The sequence below is a fragment of the Maniola jurtina genome, chromosome 19 (genome assembly GCF_905333055.1).
Source record: "Maniola jurtina chromosome 19, ilManJurt1.1, whole genome shotgun sequence".
In the NCBI taxonomy this organism is placed as follows: Eukaryota; Metazoa; Arthropoda; class Insecta; order Lepidoptera; family Nymphalidae; genus Maniola; species Maniola jurtina.
Genome location: NC_060047.1, coordinates 8128412 through 8147794, shown reverse-complemented (window position 1 = coordinate 8147794; position 19383 = coordinate 8128412). Strand labels below are relative to the sequence as shown.

Genomic DNA, 19383 nt, shown 5'->3' with positions numbered 1-19383 from the left:
GAGCATTGATCCGTATCGGCTCGGTGATTTGTGGAGGGGAGTCAGCGCACAGGCATTTTAATTCAACCATTTTAATTTCAGTACCGATTTCAGGAATCGAAGCGAGGTGAAGCCGGTAAGGTATTTAATGGTGGGTCAAGCCTTTCGGCTGAAACCTAAATATACGTTTTTTACCCTTCGGGGGAAAAACGTTTCTATTTAGGTGTTCGAGCCTTTAGGCTTGACCCACTTGAGATGTTTAATATCTGCCGGCGCTGACTTAGCGTACTGTGACTATGTATGGAGTATGATTCACTTAAAGATTATGTTCCATTTAGGAATGAGAAAATAAGATATTATTTTCTTAGTGATTAATATAATTCCTTCATCGTAATCACTAACATAATGTTAATGTCATAAGTTTTAACTTGTACTCGTTTACACAATCACAGATATAATAATTCTAAATTGTGAAAAAAAACTATTAATCCCACATTGTTAAATTTACAATAACATTTCTTGTTCTAACCTCTACTTCCTTAAATAAGTGTTTCAAGAAAGTTGAGTTTCTACGCCAATTACCTTTGCGTAGTACCTCATCAACATCAAGGTTCTTGTTGACCCAGTTGTCTGTAGCAACAGCTGACCCAAAACTGCCGAGAGAGGCTTTTTTGTCAGCCTTTAGCATCTTTCAGAATTAGCCTTAACCAGCCTGCTATTACAGATCTAGATGCTGCTTTGACTCTGTTCCGCGTAGTGATGAATACGTTTGTTAAAGTTGGGTCTGCTTTCCTCTGTTGTTCTGATTTGTTTATCGGTTTTGGTATCCAATAGCAGAGGTCAAAAATAATCTTATCGCTCCTCGACAGGTACCAATCCGATTGCTGGTAATTCGCATTATCCGTTTTTTGACCCAAAAGAGGGCCAGAATACGATTTGCTCTCTTGTAATTTGACCGTAGTCCGCGTCTATGTGGAGCAAAGTTAAATCATGAATGCGACGACCTGCAGCGAGGAGTAGCAAAGTTGCCACGCGTTGAGAAATTTTAAATAAACTGGAAACCTCGATTTTCCTCTGCCAATCCAATTTACAAGATCCATTCCAAAATGTAAGGACATCGTATAGGAGAATTCTTTAATAAAATTGCTTTAATGGTTTTCTTCACTAATGGATGGTCACTTAGGGGAGACGTGTTACAAGGCTTTGTGAAGGTAGAGATTTCTGACTTATGGACCAGTACAATTCTTGAGGCTAACTTTTTAACTTCGTAAAGATGAATTAAGTATCTGGCTGAGTCGCCGGGATTTGGCGTCTTTGGAGATACGTTGTTGTCTAATGTCCATTGTAACCATGCTCTCCAAGAGATCTGTTGGTTCTAAACATGGAGTGTCTCCAGGCTGATTGTAATATAGTGCGTTTCAATTCGCTCCAATTTGTTATCTCATGGGACCAGCCCGTACTTTCCATACCTCCAAAAACAAATTCCGATTTCTGAATGTTCCAAGGTTGTAGGTTTGTTTGTAAGTCCAGAAGGTGGTCATTTAGATTTTTAATTCTGTAGGAAGCCTGTGCCCTCTTCTTCACTTCGGTCCTCCAAAATGCTTACTTCCACTTCAGTATCACTAAGAGGTAGTGTCCCTGGGAATCATTCAGGTATTGCAGCACACGTGGAATTAGCGCTGGTGGTGGGAAGATCCAAGCCACTTTGTAATTCCATTGCCTGCTGAAAGCATCCGGGTAATTGCTTGTAGCTCCTTGTGGTCTTCGCTCACATACCTCGAGACTACTGCAGAGGATTTGCTCGCAAAGAGGTCGATTTCTGGTGTGTCCATCTTTTGAAAAATTCTCTTCTGTATCGTTAGATGGAGGTGCCATTCTTGATGACCTTTTAGTCGCGATAGGCAGTCAGCTATTCCGTTGTATCTGCCTGGCAGGTATTTCGGAATGATAGTGATTTTGAGTTGCTGTGCTAAAATCAGGATTTTTGGGGCAATCTTAAGGAGTTTTTGTGATTTCGCCCCACCCTGTTTCCTCATGTAGGAGGCCGCTGTTCTGCTGTCTGTTCGAAAGAAGATTGTTCTCCCCGAGACCTTTTCTAAGTTCATTCGAATCACTTCGAATAAGGTTCATAATTTCTTTTGCTTGCAATGCCAGTGATTTTGATAGATACTCCAGTGACGGGACTGTTCCATGCCGTTTATTATAGTACTCCATCCGATGTCTGAGGCGTCGGTGGCTATGAAGATTGATGCTGGGGCGACTTGAATATTCGATGCTTCCGTAATACATATTTTGGAGCCACCAGATCTTCCTTTATTTGATCCGGCAACGGGAACCTTTTGTATCTCCGTATGTCCGAGAGTGATTTTGCTGCAATCTGAATGCGTCTGTAATACAGAAAGCCTAGTGGGATTACATTGGCCGCAAAGTTTAATTTGCCTAATTATCGCTTAGCGTCCACCCAACACCATTTGCCTTTGGAGAGAGTATTAAGTATTTCAGAGCGGCCACCCGCATGTCAAACTACCTCTCGCTCTGGTCGCCAAGGTAGGTTCCCGGATTTTCATCGACCCTAAAGGTCTCCGGTGGGGCTGATGTGGCGACCGACTACTGTAGGATGGTTAGACCGCGTTAGGTCGTCGCGCAACTGTTTGTTGTTAGACGATGGTGATTAGCAGCAAGTCAATTCCAAGAATTGCACCTGCAAATAACACCTGCGAATAACACCTGCGAACAACACCTGCGAAGTGCACCTGCGTGCCTATTCTTGGGCGCTTGCCACCGGTATGAACCGGTATTTACTGGGTTTAGCGTAATGGTAAAGTACGATAGATTGGGAAAGGCTATAAAAGGGCTTTTCCCACATCCCCCGTGTTCAGTTCGTTCTATTCGCCTGCTTGGGCGGTCGTTGCGTCCACCTTTTGGACGACTCGCGATAGTAAATAGGGCACTTCTGTTCCGTGTAAATAACATTCTGTAAATAGAAACTCTTAGTGTAACTTGTTTTTTTTTTTTTTTTTCATTATATACAAAAAAAAAAAAAAAAAACAAGTTGGATAAATAAAATTATTGTACATAACTTGGGTGTATCCTTTACGATCTAACGGAGTCCACATATACCCATACCGTACCCCACAAGTATTTGCACCAATATTTAGTAGTAGATTTTTCCTTTGTTTAGACATGTCCTCTGAGGTTTTGGGTTCATACGATTCGATATTACAGTTAGAAAACCTTGTAAGTAACCTCTTATAACATTTGAGATTGTCTCTGATGCTCCTAAAGATTCCCATAGATCAAACCTTAAGCCAAGCTGACCAGGTATAAATACCTGCGAATTAGGGCTTTTTTTATAGTGGTTTGAGGGGTCCTGGCTTTATTAGTGCCGGACGTGCCACTATCTTGTTTTGAGCGAGAGTCACGAAAATTACGCTGTTATTTTTGTGGCTTATATTCTTTAAAGTTTTTGGATCCTTTTGAGGCTGTTCTTCTTCCCAGTTTTATTATTGGGACTAGTTTTCTTCGAAAAGATCTTATGTGCCCCCCCCCCCCCCTCTGATCCTTTATCACTTCGGATAATTTTCCTTCAGAAAAGAGATGAGTATCAGAGGGTGGTATGTCATGAAGAGTATTGCTCAGTACTTTGTTCGCTGGCTTACAGGACTCTCTTCAGGCTTGGATTCTTTCGTCTCTTCTGCCAGAAGAGTATTGCAGTAGCCCGTCAGAAATTTTCCTAAAAGAGCTGTGTGCGCCAAGCATATTATGATCTTGGATCTGGATCTATTGAACGTGTTAGGATCCATTTTTTGGTGAGCTTTTTGGAAAGCTTTTCTTTGCGGCAGCAACCCATATATGTTTTAGCACCCAGGGTCATATCTGTTTTCTCTAGTTGTGCTGTTGAATTCCAGTTAGGTGTTATTGCTGCCAAATGACTGTTGACAGTAAGAGCCAAAAATACTGGAGTGGCGTGGAATGATTTTTGAACATCGGCGTATCTTATGTTCTTCCAGCCGTCTTCATTCAGTCGTTTACACTTCCGATCTTGATCGACGAGGTTTGGATCTGCTTTGGCTAGCTTGGTTTCAGCTTCAGTGGTGCAAGGTGAAAAGTCACACTGCGGAATATTGCCGGTTGCATTAATAGAGGCCAGTTTTCGCTGAGCCTCGGCGATTTGCGCCACTAATGTAGCTTCTTCGGAATCGGCATTCATTGGGGTACTTAATAATGAGGTGTTTTCCTGAGGCAGAACATTCAGAGAGGGACCTCTAAATTCATCCTTGGGTTCAGTACTGTCTGGTGCTGATTCGAAGGGCTCGTCTAGTTCAGAAATGCCTTGATCACTCTTAGAAGCGAAGATTGAAAACCCAGATTGCAACGCTTTCGATCGCTTAGGTTTGTTTTGTAAGGCGATCCATCATTTTCACCATGAATGAATCTGTTACGGGAGCCATGTATGGATCTAACGATTCATAGTGTGATGTTTTGCTGTCGCGCAAGCTGATAGGGGATGTGGGACCCCGTTTTCTCGGTGTGCTTTCGCTAGACGAGGCTTCATCCCTTGACATCAGCCGCGGTTTCAGTAGTTTGATTGTCTTAATGAAGTCCTCGTAGGATTTATCATGAATCTTCTCCATAATGCTATGCGGGGAGTATAATAACGCCCTCCCCAGAGGCCATTCTAGCAATTTCCTTTTTATCACCGATATTTCTTTTTCCATAGAGATCATTTGGGTAATATGCTGTAGCCATCTTGGCCGTCGGTATTGCGACTCTTAACTTTGCCTCTATCTTATCCCCAAACAAGTAATTGTTTAGTGAGATAGAGTCGTGAGTAAGATAGATCTTGGATCTCTCACGACCTCTAGTCGTCGGGGTAGGTATATTCAATAAATAATTTGAACTATTCTGGAGAAGGAACCTTCTTGTTCTAGTGAGACTGGTCTGAGACCTAGTTCTCCCATAGTTGTAGATGCCATGATCTGGGAAGGTAGCGAAAACGTCATATGAGATGAGTTTTGCTAATTACCACTTTTTGGTTAGTTGATGTGACGACGTATCAATTGATACGACTGGGCGTCTCAATTGATACGACCGGGCGTCTCAATTGAGACGACCGGGCGCCTGGGTCGTTGGATTGAGTCTTATCGATGCGACTGGACGTCTCAATCGATTCGACCCAACATCTCAGTTGATACGACTGACACTGGAATTCTTTCCAGCCTATCATGGTGCTATTCTGCCATCACCTACGAAAGGTTTTCCGACAGTTTGTCGTTCATTGCGAGACGACAAGAATTTCATAATAACATTATGAAATAGTTCGTAGCGTAACTACGAAAAGTTATAATATGTGCCGGAGCAACATATTTTAGCACCAGCTTACATGAGTGATTTCCGTATCAAACTACGGACACCGATGTAAGACTATTATTAACGATTTGTTAGTTATTAATGTAAATGCTTACATTTGAATAATATTTAATTTTAATTCAATGTTTGAAAAATTTGAATTAATTTGAAATTAATTCTGCGGAATTAATTTCTTACTGACGACGCTGAGATTCAAAAGCGTACTGAAATTAAAATGGTTGAATTAAAATGCCTGTGCGCTGACTCCCCTCCACAAATCACCGAGCCGATACGGATCAATGCTCGGGTTGTGTCGTTACGAACTACTAGATGGCGCTGATGTTCTAAAGGGTTATCTCAAGTGGGTCAAGCCTAAAGGCTCGAACACCTAAATAAGCCAATGTCAAGTTTGTAGTTATTTACAAGTTAGGGTAACTATATAAGTATGCACTTCGTCTGTGCCGGCGCTCGCCGACACACGCGCGGCGCCCCTCTAGAGCGCTTCCTGGCAGTTCCACCACCAAAATCACCAGTAAAACACAAAACCCGGCCACTTTCAACAAAAAAAAACACTCCAAAAAGGCAGAGCACGCGTGCCAGCTATAGCAAACGCCAACCCAATACAGACGAAGTCCCATTTGCCCGTTGCTCAGTTTTGCCATGGTCACAGAGCACAGACCAATGTCACAGAGTATTATATGAAAACATGAAAGCCAAGGTTTTGGCCTTGGCCATTTTTGGCAAGGAGTGTGGTGCCCGGCGGTGCCAAAGAAGCTTTTTTTGAAGTTTGATTTGGTTGAAGATAATATTATATTCTTTTATATGACTGTTTAAGCTGTTATTGTCTGTGATTGGAGAATGAAGTGGTGGACTGTGGAATGAAGATTCAAAACACCAAATAAATAATAAGCCTTGCAAGTCCAAGCTTATCAAAATCAAATAAATAATTAAACCACCGGCCAGTGAACGATTTAATCTATTTAATAGTGTACTGTGTGGTGTTTATTATAATAATATATAATTATTCATTTTTATATGTAAATCATCATAATTTAGCAAGGTAAAAAATACTGTGCCGTTTACTTTCTATTTATCATGCAAGCATTAGGTACTTACCTATATAAAATGATACCAAATTAATGCATTGTTCATACATAAAATATTTGTATAAAAGTTTATCATTCATCAAAGCTTGTAATACAATATGTAGGTACACTGCAAAGGCCGCAAGCTTGGCACGATACTGAAGCAGATGTTGTTTTGTGTGATATATTTGGATGAGACAACTGCCAGTGCTACTTGCGATTCTATACACGATAAATCTAATTAGCACTATTCATGTTTTAGCCTTCATCATGGAAAATCATATTAGATGTTTTGATGATATCTCTAAAAAAGTTTTTAACGATGAAGGGGTAACAACTAATTCATCATCAGAACAGGTAAATAGTTGTAATTGATACAGTATATGCTTTGTTCCCTAAATCTGGAGTAATATTAATCTTAACTAATTTTCAGAAATATGTAGAAAATCTAATTTTGAAAATATACAAACAATTTGAACAGAAAGCTTCAATTGATCCAGACTTGCCTAAACTTAACAAGAATGCTCATGCTAAATTTTTAAAGAATGCCTTAATCAGTTTACCACAAAGCTATACATGTTTAGATGCGAGTAGACCTTGGTTAATTTACTGGATATTGCATGCTTTGTGGGCTTTGAAGGATATGCCTGATTCAGAAACTCTATCGCATACTGTGAGTTTTCTATCTCAATGTCAGCACAAGGAAGGCGGCTATGGTGGTGGTCCAGGACAGTATTCACATCTGGGCACCACATATGCTGCTGTTAATGCTCTAAGTATTATTGGTACAGATGAAGCTTACAATTCAATTGATAGAAGCTCTTTACAAAAATTCCTGTGGACAGTTCGTGAAGTTGATGGTTCTTTTGCTCTGCACAGAGGAGGGGAACAAGATATAAGGGGTGCCTATTGCGCTGTGAGTACAGCTAAACTAACCAACACATTCACAGAGGCTTTGTTTGACAAAACAGCAGAATGGATTGTGAGTTGCCAGACCTACGAAGGAGGGTTTGCTGGGTGCCCAGGAATGGAAGCGCATGGAGGTTATGCCTACTGTGGAATAGCTGCACTAGCATTATTAAATAGAACTAAGCTTTGTGATTTGGATGCATTGCTGAGGTGGTGTGTTAATCGTCAGACATCTGTAGAGGGAGGGTTTCAAGGTCGTACAAATAAACTTGTTGATGGTTGCTACTCTTTTTGGCAAGGTGCTATCTTCCCTATCATTAGTGCAATATTAGCTCAAGGTTTGTTATTCACAGCAGTTTATTAAAGTTCATTACAATTAATATACCAACAACAAATTCTAATATCTCTGTTTACTTTTAGATCACAAGGAAATGATAGAAACAGTACTGTTCAATCAAGGTGCCTTACAGGAATATATTATAGTTTGCTGTCAAGCTCCTGATGGAGGACTGATTGACAAGCCTGGAAAGTAAGATTTAACAATCACACTTCACACTAATATTATAAAGGGGAAAGTTTGTGTGTATGTTTGTTACTCCTTCACACAAAAACTACTGAACGGATTGGGCTTTTGTAATAGAGATAGATTAAACCCTGGATTAGCACATAGGGTACTTTTTATCCCGGAAAATTAAAGTTCCCTCGGGATTTTTAAAAACCTACATCCACGCGAACAAAGTCGCGGGCATCAGCTAGTGTTTAATAAAGATTCAATTGTATTCAAATTGTCTACCTGAACAATCTATTTATTTTAAAAAATTAAACAGGGTGGAATGCATTGTTTGGGATAACTGGATATCAAGCATTGTAGGTTTAAAAATGTTTGAATGCACCCAGAGTAATTTTAAAATACAAGTATATGGTAATAATTGACAACAGAAAAACTATTTGAGATTGCATTATATGTATTTCATTTTTACAGGCCTCGAGATATATACCACACTTGCTATACACTAAGTGGTTTGTCAGTTGCTCAACATGGCACGGGGGCCAATGATGCTTATGTTGTGGGATCGCCACACAATGAGTTGAACAGGATACACCCCCTACATAATATTGCTCCTCACCTTGCATATAATGCTCTACATTATTTCATTAGACATCCCCCACCAGTGAAGGATAAAAATTAATTTATATTATTGTAGATACATAAGTACATGATACATTAGTGTTTTTAAATTAACATTAAGTTTTCATGTTTGGTTTCATGAAATAAAAATTACAAATTTATTTTATTGCTTGCTGGATTTTGTAAACTTAGCTAATATTTTAATTCATCATAATATAAGCCTCAGATAGAACCACTCTAAGTTCTCACTTATCTGACTAGATAAATGTTTTGTATCTTAAAATTAGCTGGCACCCATGCAAATCTAACTTTATGAGTTAAGTTCATTTTAATGTTAACTTTGAAGATAGCAGGTGAAGTGCCTGTCAGCACTTGAGTAGGGTAGTAATGATGTTTTATCTAAACATTTGAATTGCATGAATCTATGCACATAATAAAGGACTGGTTATAAGCTGACTGACACAAACTGAATGGCTCAATGAAGTCCAATTTTGTATGTATGGATGTCGCATAATATATCTAATTGATAATTAGTTTTATTTTTTATTGTTCTGTACCTCAAAAGGAAAAACAGATCACTTTGTTGCCTGTCTGTCCATCTGTCTTGTCTCTCAAAAAACCTATAGGGTACTTCCCGTTGACCTAGAATCATGTTTGGCAGGTAGGTAAGTCTTATAACATAAGAATAGGAAAAAATCCAAAATCCGTGAATTTGTGGTTACATCACAAAAAAAATATTAAAATGTGTTTCAATTTTCAAAGTACAAGTGGGGTATCATGTGAAAGGGCTTTACCTTTACATTCTAAAAACAGATTTTTATTTATTTATTGTTTTTGATTTATTGTGCAAAATGTCAGAAAAAATGCCCGAGTACTGAACCCTCGGTGCGCGAGTCTGACTCGCACTTGGCCGGTTTTTTATGACTATGAATTAATTACTTGCTAACAACGGTTATTCTAATCAAGCTAAGTGTATATTATGAATGGATTTTCAGAAGTCCCGAGCAAGGCTGGAGTGGGTCGGCTAGTAAATTTGTAAATGTCAAGAATGCATTCACAGAAACCTAGCATTATTATCATTTCAAAATTCACAAATTTTAAAAGATAAAGTAGTCTAATAGACAAAACAGACTATATTAAGCAAAAATAAAACATTAAAATGCAGTTTATAAATCAAAGGATTTGTAAGCATAATCATGATGGGAATCTTGATTTATAATTTTTAAATGCTTTTCGTCAAAACAAAATAGTCATGAGATTGTTAAAAATAAAGATCTTTTTTGTGGCTATGTGTATAGCCACAAAAATGGCGATTTTTCATCATGATCAACCCATCACTGGCTCACAATACACAGCATGGGTCTACTCTCATGCATAATATTATTTCTGAATTATGAACAAAATCTTTTTTAAGATATGTATACTATTATTATTATCATTAACATTACATCAAAAACAACTATATTTTAACAAAAGTCTTGTAAAAATATAATTTTGTTATTGCATGAAAACTCCTTTTGCGTAAAATAAATAAAGTACTTAGTTAATACTTACAAAAAAATTAGTCTTATTTTATGACTTCTATTGAACTTCTTAAAATATAATTTACAATTACCTTTGTTTTCCTATGTTATTTATTAATATAAGATAACAAATTAATTTATCCCTGAATTATTTAACAGAAATAGATCCCAATATCATCCATCCTCTATAAAGTTAAAAGCATTTACTATACAATAGAATATTTAAGTATAATAAGTAGATTATACTAAAACAAATTCTTCTGACTCCATATCAGTATCACTATCTTGAACATTTGGTGTCACCCAATGATGGTCAGATTCAATTATTGAATTTCTTAAATTAGGTGGGTCCATAACTGCACTGCGTGATCCACCATGTAGTGTAAATATAGGGTACTCGTTACATGATGACACACCTTGTGGTACAAGAAATGAGCTGATCACATTAACAAATGTTTCAAAATCATTTTGTGTTGCAAGGTAGAAACCAATACAACAAGATGGATCCATTTTGGTTATGGGCATTTTTCTTGGGGAACGGCAGTGAAAAGTTTGCAAGGAAAAATTTGGTTGCCAAACATCAACCATTTCTTGGCAGTAATGTGGATCCAAGTGAATTAGTCTATCATCTTGATACCCAACAAAATATAAAGAGTGTTTGGGTCTCCCTCCAATGATTCCTATACAAAAGTCCAATGTCAGAAGAGAAGTAAGACATGGCCCATAAATCGGATTTAGCTTATCAGTTCCCAACTTCACAGGTACAAGTAAAATAAGAGATTTCCAAGAACCATTGGGTAATTTACAGTGGGAATACACATCTTGAACATATATAGTAGACTCTTGAGCAACATAAACTTCTAATTTATCAAATTCATAATTTTCTTTGGAAGCTGAAGTCATTACAGCTTTCAAACAGTGGGCCACAGATGCTGGGCCGTACCAATCACCTGGTTTTTTTCCAAGAGACTCTCCCAAAGTTACCATCTGATGAATGGAGAGGGGGCTATTTACAGATGATTTGTCTCCAAACCATTTTATTATCATGCGATGGAGACAATCTTCTTGAAATTCTCGAGCATTCTGGATAGGCTTTTCTGGTGTCCATCGCCATGAACGACCAAGGAAATGACACACTAAAGCTTGAGCTAACATCATCTGACCACTACGCAACATGCAGCCCCAACCACAATCTGTTGTGAATGTGGATCCAGACATCATGGGAAATTCTCTTCGGTAAGTCATCCATATTTTGCTAATGAAATCGGACTTGAATCCTTCTATACCTTCTCCATAAATTTGCTCCATGGAATTATTAGCTGTAGCCTCTGTGCCAATTTCAGTAGATGATTCTAAGGAACCTGTAGGACTTAGTTTGCGATGGTAGCAACGACCCAATAGCCACACTGGGGACTCTTTTGAAAAGTTGGTTTTCAATTTCACCGTCCATCCGAATTTTACATTATTCCACATAGACAACAAACGTGATTCTACTTTTCCCTTGAGATCAAGGAGATCCTCTGCACTGTCGCGAGTGCTATCTCTCGATGTGGCGGCATTACTAATGCTATCGACCTTCATACTTGTCACACCTTGTCTAACGCCACTATTCGAAGTCATAAGGGCAGAACTTGTCGGCCCTGTCTCCCTTGTTCCGTTCATCATAGTTCACTAAAAGCATACTATGTATTATTTACACTTCTCAACATTATATTTGTTTGCCAAAAATTTGTAATTGAATAGGAATTGGACATTTTATTTAGACTATAATTACAAAGATAATAGCTTTTTTATACGTATCACTATTACTACTCTCACTATTCTTCTTTTGCATTTATTATTATGCCACAAGCAATAAAGCTCCACAAAATAAAAAATGATTTTTAAGATCCATTTTTAACGTGTTTGGTTTGGTAAACGATGGGTAAACGACAAAGTCAAACGTAGTGATTATAGTTGGTTACCTTTGTTCTGTGTCAGTTCTAGATTACTTTACTCTGGTTCTGTGTTACCTACAATAATCTTAGTAGATAATCTATGCCTATAATGTTAGCTACATCACTACATACTTCATCTCCACGGTTGGCGTTTGCTGACGCTCGTGCGGTGCCTTTTTGTATTGCTTTTTTTATGAAGTGGCCGGTTTTTGTGTTTTACTGGTGTTTTTTGGTGCTGGAACTGACTGGGAAGCGCTCCAAGGGGGCGCCGTGCGCGTGTCGGCGAGCGCCGGCACAGACAAAGTCCATACTTATACCTGACATTGGCAAATCTGTGTAAAGCCAGACGAGAGAAGGAAAAAAAAAACATGCTCCATAGATATTTGCTCTTTGGATCATAGGTTATTTGTCTGTGCTTTAGGGCTCTGGGGTCATGCATTTTTGACCTTTGTCAAAATGGCTTGAACCCAGTGAATTCACACCAGTTTATATTATAGATCTAAGTTTTTACCAGGGACGGTTTTTACTTTCTAGTAATAATAGTGATCTGTGTTTTGTTCTATGCTCTGTGCTGAGTATTTGGAACTGGGCCTTAAAGAAGTCATTTCCAGGGCCGTAAAATAAATTTAAAAAAAAAAGTTGGAATAGGAAAAATAAAAATTAAAAATCTAAATCTTCTGAAATAAAATTAATGCAGATGAATTCAAAACGTAGTGATAACATACTCCTGTATGAATTCCTACAATAAACACAAATAAAAATGATTGATGAAAGTGTTATTATTTCTGTTAGAACTTGGACACGATCAGTTGAAAAAATTGGCAAGGTACTCATGATCAAAATAGCAAAACTATCTTATTTGACACCAAGATCTATACTCACTTTTTCTGATCTCACCGTTTTGAAAGTATACATCCATGCTTCTTTCTTATTCATCAGCGAGAATAGTTTTTATACTTCATAATATAATTAACGTAACATATTTATTTTTGGTATAATAGCATTGATTTTATCACCAATAATTCTTATTTTGTAGGTCGGATATTCTGATGGTGTTACTGATGGACAAAATACTTCATTCCAAAGTAGTTTTGATATGGGTTACTGTCAGGGACTGAAATTTGGACTAGATCTAGGATATAAATTAGCTTTGTAAGTATGCTTTAGATTAATATAATTTTAATTTTCATAATATTATGTATGCACCTCGAAATGAAATGGAATAGTACCTAATTATTAATTGTAACTTATTTCAGTGAGCATGAGCAGCAATTATATAATTTCCAGAGTGATAAACAAAGACCAACAGATCCACGCAGAATCAACTGCCAAATCTGCTTAGATCAGACAATAAAATTGGAAAATGTTGTTAATTTATTTAACAGACAAAAAGAGAAAAATGATGAGTATCTCATAAAAATGTAGCTTAATATATTTTGAAAAATCCAGTCAAGTGCGAGTCGGACTTGCATACGAAGGCTTCCATACCATCATGCAAGATATACCCAACACTTTTATGTAGAACACTGCAAGTTAATGATGGACTGCTCCATCTATATGTGGTTTATAGTAAGTACTAGTTGACCCGCCCCGGCTTCGCACGGGGAGCCTACCTATTCCATAGAAAAATATGATATATAAATAAAAATAAATATTCACATTATTGGTGGGTACATGGATATCATATTTGTAGAGTGGGTGATAACATGAATAAAAGTTTTTTTTGTTTAAGATCAATATTTTAAGTTGAAGAACTAGTGTATTGGACATGATTTTTTTAAATAAAACCATTATGCTGAACTTCAACTTTTAATATGTCTAGTCCTTAGTGCATTGCCATTCCTCCAGTCCAGTGCCACAACAGATAGAGCCCACAATATATGCCATGAAAGTATAGTGTCAATCTCCTGACCATGACAAGTAGTATTCATTGTATATGGTATTGGGATAACAAATTATTTATGGATTTAAGCATTTCACTAAACTAATTACAACTTCTATTATTAATCTAGATATATAAAAGGAAAAGGTAACTGACTGACTGCACTGAAAGATTGTTGAAAATTCAACCCCTAAAGTAAAATAGGGGTTTGAAGTTTGTGTAGTCCACGCAAATGAAGTCGCGAGCATAAGCTAACTGTCTAACATAAACGGTTGTTCAAATGAAAATCATTAAAACCATACAACTCTTGACTGTGCCCCACTGTTGTGATACTCATGGCACTTAGTATAAATCCATTTTTAAATGATATAATATCTAGATCATATCTGAATAATGTGGCCAATCACAGTCCACAGCATAATTTGCATTTTTTTTTTAATGTTGAAACATGCCTCCAACCTTGGCACTCTTGGCTTCCAGAATTGGTCACGTCAGGGTAAACTATTGAGCAATCTTTGTATAAGCTCATCTCACGAGCCCAGTGCTTGTAGTTTCTGACTGCCATTCTTGTTATACTATCCTTCTTAGGTATATTTCTTCCAAGATACCCACTATAAGAGGGAACTAGTGATAATAATTAATATATTATTTTATTCAATGAAATATTTTGAATTATTTTTTATTTATTTATGCACTATAATATTTAAGTTCTAGGCTTTTTCTCTGGTGGTGGTTTCATATTTTCCTGCTTAATTTCAGTTTTGATCTCCATGTGTCCTTGCATGTTACCATTTGTCATTTCAGAGCTAATTGGATCCACTGGTTCTTGTTTTATTGTAATGTTCATATTGTTTCCATCTGATCCCTTCTCAGAGCTCTTATCATTTGTGTTCTCAGTCTTAACAGTTACTCCATTCTAAAAAAAAAGGAATAAAATCAGTTCTAATATGGACTGCGACATTCTGGTCAGAGAGCATCATAACACACTCACACACCCTCAGTTATTTATATAAATAAATATAAAGTTATCAAGCACAAATCTCCATACACATGCAACCTCACAACCCAGTTGCTGTGCTCAAGGTGATATCAGATGGTTCATTTGGAGTTAATTTTCACTCCAGTGATTGTCTCATTTTGACTGTCACTTTTGATTCATTTTGAGTACAGATGTTTCATTTCAAGTAGATGATGCTGAATGAAAGACAGAAATAAACTGTCTGTTATCACCACAAGCTTCTTTTTCATTGCTAAAAATTCTATTGGGTACATTGACTGACTTCACTGGAAACTAGATTGAGGTTGAAATCTATAGAGCTCACTTTGACTTTATCTAGAGTTAAGTTTCAGTTAAAACGAGACAGATTTATGCCAGCTGTATAGCGCTGTCTCGTTTTAACAGTGTCTTAAGTCTGAGAAAAGACAAAGTGCGCTCTATAGATCTCAGCCTGAGACAAATACCAATGTATGAACTACTAGCTGATGCTACTTTGTTCTTGTACATATAGGTTTCTCAAAATCCCATGGGAACTCATTGATTTCCCAGGATAAAAAGAAGCTTATGTGTTAATCCAGGGTATAATCTATCTCCATTGCAAACAGCCAAAGCCATCCAGTAGTTTTTGCATGAAATAGTAACGAACATCCATCCATACATACTTAGAAACTTTCGCGTTTATAATATTAGTAGGATTAAGGCAGCATTCTAGGGATGTGTGTTTGTGCAGGGAAGAATGTAATATTCTTCCATGTATTTTCGCCAAATATAAATGAGAAAGTGTGTTGGTTTTGTTCTTCAATCACACTGCAATAGAGCAACAATTTGATGTAATTTTTTGCATGAATGAAGACTTGGAGAGTGATTTTATAAAAAAACCTAAATCTCCATGGACAAAGTCACAGGTATTTAGTGGTTTCATAAATGAATTCAGCGACCCTGGTTAATTCGAAAATGATACAAAACATGTATCATCTTGATGGATGGAGAATACTTTGTTCTCAAAATAAAGACGTGTCTTATAGATAAAGCTACCAGTTTTATGATGTTGCTTCAGTACAAAAAGTTTTTGTAAATTCTTTTAAATAAAGATCAATTTACTGCTTATTAATGTTGCTTATAATGCTGGCATGTGGTTACAATGTGACTTGCGCGGTGCTTGCGCGCCAGGGTCTACTGTTAATAGAACAAAAACCTTCATGGAAATGTCAGCAACAACTGGACGTTGCGCAAATGCATAGGTAACAATCAGACAATTTTTTTTTTAATGTATAAGATAACATTGGACTTCGTCTGTGGTGGCGTATGCTGGCGCGCGTGTTGTGGCTTTTTTGGAGTGTTTTTTTTTGTTAAAACTGACTGGAAAGCGCTCTAAGGGGGTGCCGTGCGTATGTCGGCGAGCGCCGGCACAGACGGGGTCCATACTTGTATAGTTTAGCTAATTTGTTACAAATAACTACAAACTTGACATTGGCTAATCATTGTAAAAGCCAGACGAGAGAGAAAAAAAAAAGATAACATTAGTAAATAGTTTGGCAGGAGAAAATTCACCTGGTTTGCTGCAGTCTGTGTGATGGGCAGAGGAAACTGTCTCACTAACTCGGCCAACAACATATCTACTCTTTGTCTTTGAAATAGAGTAGATGGCTCCTCCTTGGGTGCACTAGAAACTTCTTTGGGGGCAGACTGTCCCATGTTAAATGAACCTGTAGGTACAGTGAATTTTTCTTTATAATAAAATAAATCTAATAAATATCTTTCAGTAAAAAATGTGCCAATTAGCGCTCTAAAAGTCCAAAACTAACTAATCACAATGAATTTTTCTTTCAGCAAAAAATGTGTTAACAACCTTTCCAAAACAGACTAATATTAGGCCAAGTGTGAGTCAGACTCGCACACCGAGGGTACTGTGGTATCTTTTCCGACATTTTGGATGATAAATCAAAAATTATTATGCATAAAAATAAATTAAAATCTGTTTTAGAATGTACAGGAAAAGCCCTTTCATAGATACCCCACTTGGTATAGTTATCTTGAAAATTGAAACACATTTTAATATTTTTTTTACTGATGTAACCACAAATTCACAGTTTTCGAATTTTTTCCTTAACTTGTGCAATAAGACCTACTACCTACGAAATTTCATGATTCTAGGTTAACAAGTAGTACCTTATAGATTTTCTTGACGGACTGATGGACAGACAGACAACAAAGTGATCCTAAGGTGAAACCCTAAAAACTGGTCAAGTGGGATTCAGACTTGCACATGAAGGGTTTTATACTACATGAAGGGTTATATATTCTATACAAGAAATAACTTTTAGTGTTGTAGCCACAAATTCAGTTTTCAAATGTTTCCTCTCATGCTATAAGACATTGCTACCTGCCAAATTTCATGATTCTAAGGCAACAGGAAGTACTCTATAGTCCCTTGATGGGTTTTGACACCAACTTTCCTTTTGAGCCTAAAGCAAATGTATGTAATTTAATGGTGCTTGTTAGGTTACTAACAATCTCTAAATTAAAATGGTGACATCCTTTTCACAATATTGCAGAGAAAAGATTACTTTTTACCTGATTTATTAGTCTTGAAATCCCACCAATATCCTTTACTAGGATGATACTTTGAATAAGACATGGTTTCCTCAAATGAATTCTGCAAGTGGTGAACTGCAGAAAGCTAGAAAAAACAAGTTTTTTTGAAAATTCAAAAGACAATTGTAATTTGTGTTTTAATATAAAAAATCTTATGGAATCCTGTTATTTTGAAAAATTAACAATTAAAAAATATGAATGACTGAAATGAAATGTTTTATAGTTTATAGAAAAAGTTCAAAATTAAAACAATGAACAACAAAAACAGAAATACAATTTGTATTATTAATTCATTTTAATTACTAAATATAGTTTTGAAAAACACTTTTTACAAATAATCTAAATATAAATTTCATACCAGTCTAGAGTTCAACACACTAGCTAAGTCAGGAGCTTGATAAACAATTCCTGCAATTATGTAATAATCAGCCAGCGGAATAGTTTGATTGATACTGTGCCTATGTTGCTTTCTGATCACATATAGAATTGGTTCTTGTACATGCAACAGCACATATTCCAGACCTGTCATGTTTCTGCAAAATTAAGTTATAAAGACCATTAGGTGTAATACATAAAGAAAGTTAAGCTACTGATGTTTGTCAGATATTTGAGATGGTCTGGGGACTAACTATAACCACCATAAAAAAAAGATTCCGTCGAATTGAGAACCACCCCTTTTCTTTGAAGTCCGAAGGAAGCTATTGTTGTTTGAGATGGTCTGGAGACTAACTAAAATCAAACGCATTTCGATAGCTAGACAGTGCGTGTTGATGTTCTATTTTTTATTAGCTCAAAAATACTGGTTAAATGTGAACTGATGGCATACGTCTGTCTGTACCTACATACTGATTCTGCTTCTTATTATGTCATGATAGGTATTAATATCATTCAATGATACTTACTGCAATTGGTCCATGCTAAGCCGTTGCATTTTAACGACTTCATTATTACACGTCCTATCAAAAAATGGATTGGATCTCTCCGAAAAATAATCCATTATGTTAGAAGGATTTAAAGACGGAATCCATGCAGAATCATGCCACGATAGGCCTAAAGGGTTTTCAGATGCAATAGGTAAGTGACCAATTCTTCCAGGCATCATATTTTAATTTAAATGAAAGTAAACTGCTCTGCTTGTAAATATAAATTACGCCAAATAATAAGTTACCCAAATCAATTACCTACTCCGTGATGATGATGACATTGACATATGACATTTATAAACACAGACCACGAATCCGGAATCACCACAAAGTACTCTGTACTCTGTGGTGATGACCAAAGAGAATATAATCACTACGTTTTGTGATGACTAAAACTTAATGAGGACTTCGTCTGTGTTGGTGTTTGCTGGCGCGCGTGCTCTGCCTTTTTGGAGTGGTTTTTTTTTTTTTGTTTAAAGTGGCCGGGTTTTGTGTTTTACTGGTGTTTTTGGTGGTGGAACTGACTGGGAAGTGCTCTGAAGGGGCACCGCGCGTGTGTCGGCGGGCGCCGGCACGGACGAAGTCCATACTTATAATAGTTTCCCTAACTTGTAAACAACTGCAAACTTGACATTGGCTAATCTTTGTAAAGCCAGACGAGAGAGAAAAAAAAACGTTATGATTACACAGGTAGGTACTCTTTGGTAATGACCTTGAACTTACGGTTGGCAGCACTGCGTTTGACGTTTATTTCTCGTTCAGGAAACATAGGTCTGTACAGTGGAAACGGGTAACATTAAAAGTGTGTTTGAGGGTGTATTATAAAAGGATGCTAATCTTGCTTACTATCACAAACTTATGTGGTATCTACTCTAGAATTACAGACTTCTAGGCTCCATCCCAATCCTGATGCGGCAGGGTGGAAATGGGAATCATAGATTATTATCGACTGATGGAAAGTTGATATTGTATCAAGAAGTACAGATCATCATCAAACGCAAAGTCCTAATTCTTATACAATCCTGATGCTTACTAATGTAGGGCTCTGCACTCCTAAACCGTGAGGATTCAGTAA

The 19383-nt window shown here is 37.0% G+C and overlaps 4 protein-coding genes across 7 annotated transcripts; 2 read left to right on the top strand and 2 right to left on the bottom strand.

Moving 5' to 3' along the window:
• Positions 1 to 6064: 6064 nt before the first annotated feature.
• Positions 6065 to 8984, top strand: LOC123874796 (protein farnesyltransferase subunit beta). 3 transcript variants are annotated; one of them, XM_045920294.1, is made up of 5 exons: positions 6065 to 6326; positions 6676 to 6770; positions 6847 to 7660; positions 7743 to 7851; positions 8305 to 8984. In XM_045920294.1, exons 2-5 carry the CDS (start codon positions 6684 to 6686, stop codon positions 8510 to 8512), a joined length of 1218 nt encoding a protein of 405 aa, XP_045776250.1. In that variant the 5' UTR covers positions 6065 to 6326; positions 6676 to 6683; the 3' UTR covers positions 8513 to 8984. The 3 variants fall into 3 exon arrangements, with proteins under 3 accessions (XP_045776250.1, XP_045776249.1, XP_045776248.1); XM_045920293.1 differs by having other exon boundaries at positions 6065 to 6388; XM_045920292.1 differs by lacking the exon at positions 6065 to 6326 and having other exon boundaries at positions 6519 to 6770.
• Positions 8985 to 9744: 760 nt separating this feature from the next.
• Positions 9745 to 16607, bottom strand: LOC123874720 (cysteine protease ATG4D). Its single transcript, XM_045920199.1, has 2 exons — positions 16596 to 16607; positions 9745 to 11738 (listed from the first exon to the last, which is right to left on the bottom strand). The coding sequence occupies exon 2, from the start codon at positions 11637 to 11639 to the stop codon at positions 10215 to 10217; it is 1425 nt and encodes a 474-aa protein (XP_045776155.1). The 5' UTR covers positions 11640 to 11738; positions 16596 to 16607; the 3' UTR covers positions 9745 to 10214.
• On the top strand, positions 12448 to 13711 carry LOC123874725. 2 transcript variants are annotated; one of them, XM_045920206.1, is made up of 3 exons: positions 12448 to 12737; positions 12948 to 13063; positions 13174 to 13711. In XM_045920206.1, exons 1-3 carry the CDS (start codon positions 12672 to 12674, stop codon positions 13334 to 13336), a joined length of 345 nt encoding a protein of 114 aa, XP_045776162.1. In that variant the 5' UTR covers positions 12448 to 12671; the 3' UTR covers positions 13337 to 13711. The 2 variants fall into 2 exon arrangements, with proteins under 2 accessions (XP_045776162.1, XP_045776161.1); XM_045920205.1 differs by having other exon boundaries at positions 12497 to 12737; positions 13168 to 13711.
• Positions 13707 to 18587, bottom strand: LOC123874722 (mediator of RNA polymerase II transcription subunit 6). The gene is made up of 5 exons (XM_045920201.1): positions 18288 to 18587; positions 17744 to 17918; positions 17365 to 17470; positions 16342 to 16496; positions 13707 to 14709 (listed from the first exon to the last, which is right to left on the bottom strand). Exons 1-5 carry the CDS (start codon positions 18485 to 18487, stop codon positions 14497 to 14499), a joined length of 849 nt encoding a protein of 282 aa, XP_045776157.1. The 5' UTR covers positions 18488 to 18587; the 3' UTR covers positions 13707 to 14496.
• Positions 18588 to 19383: the final 796 nt, after the last annotated feature.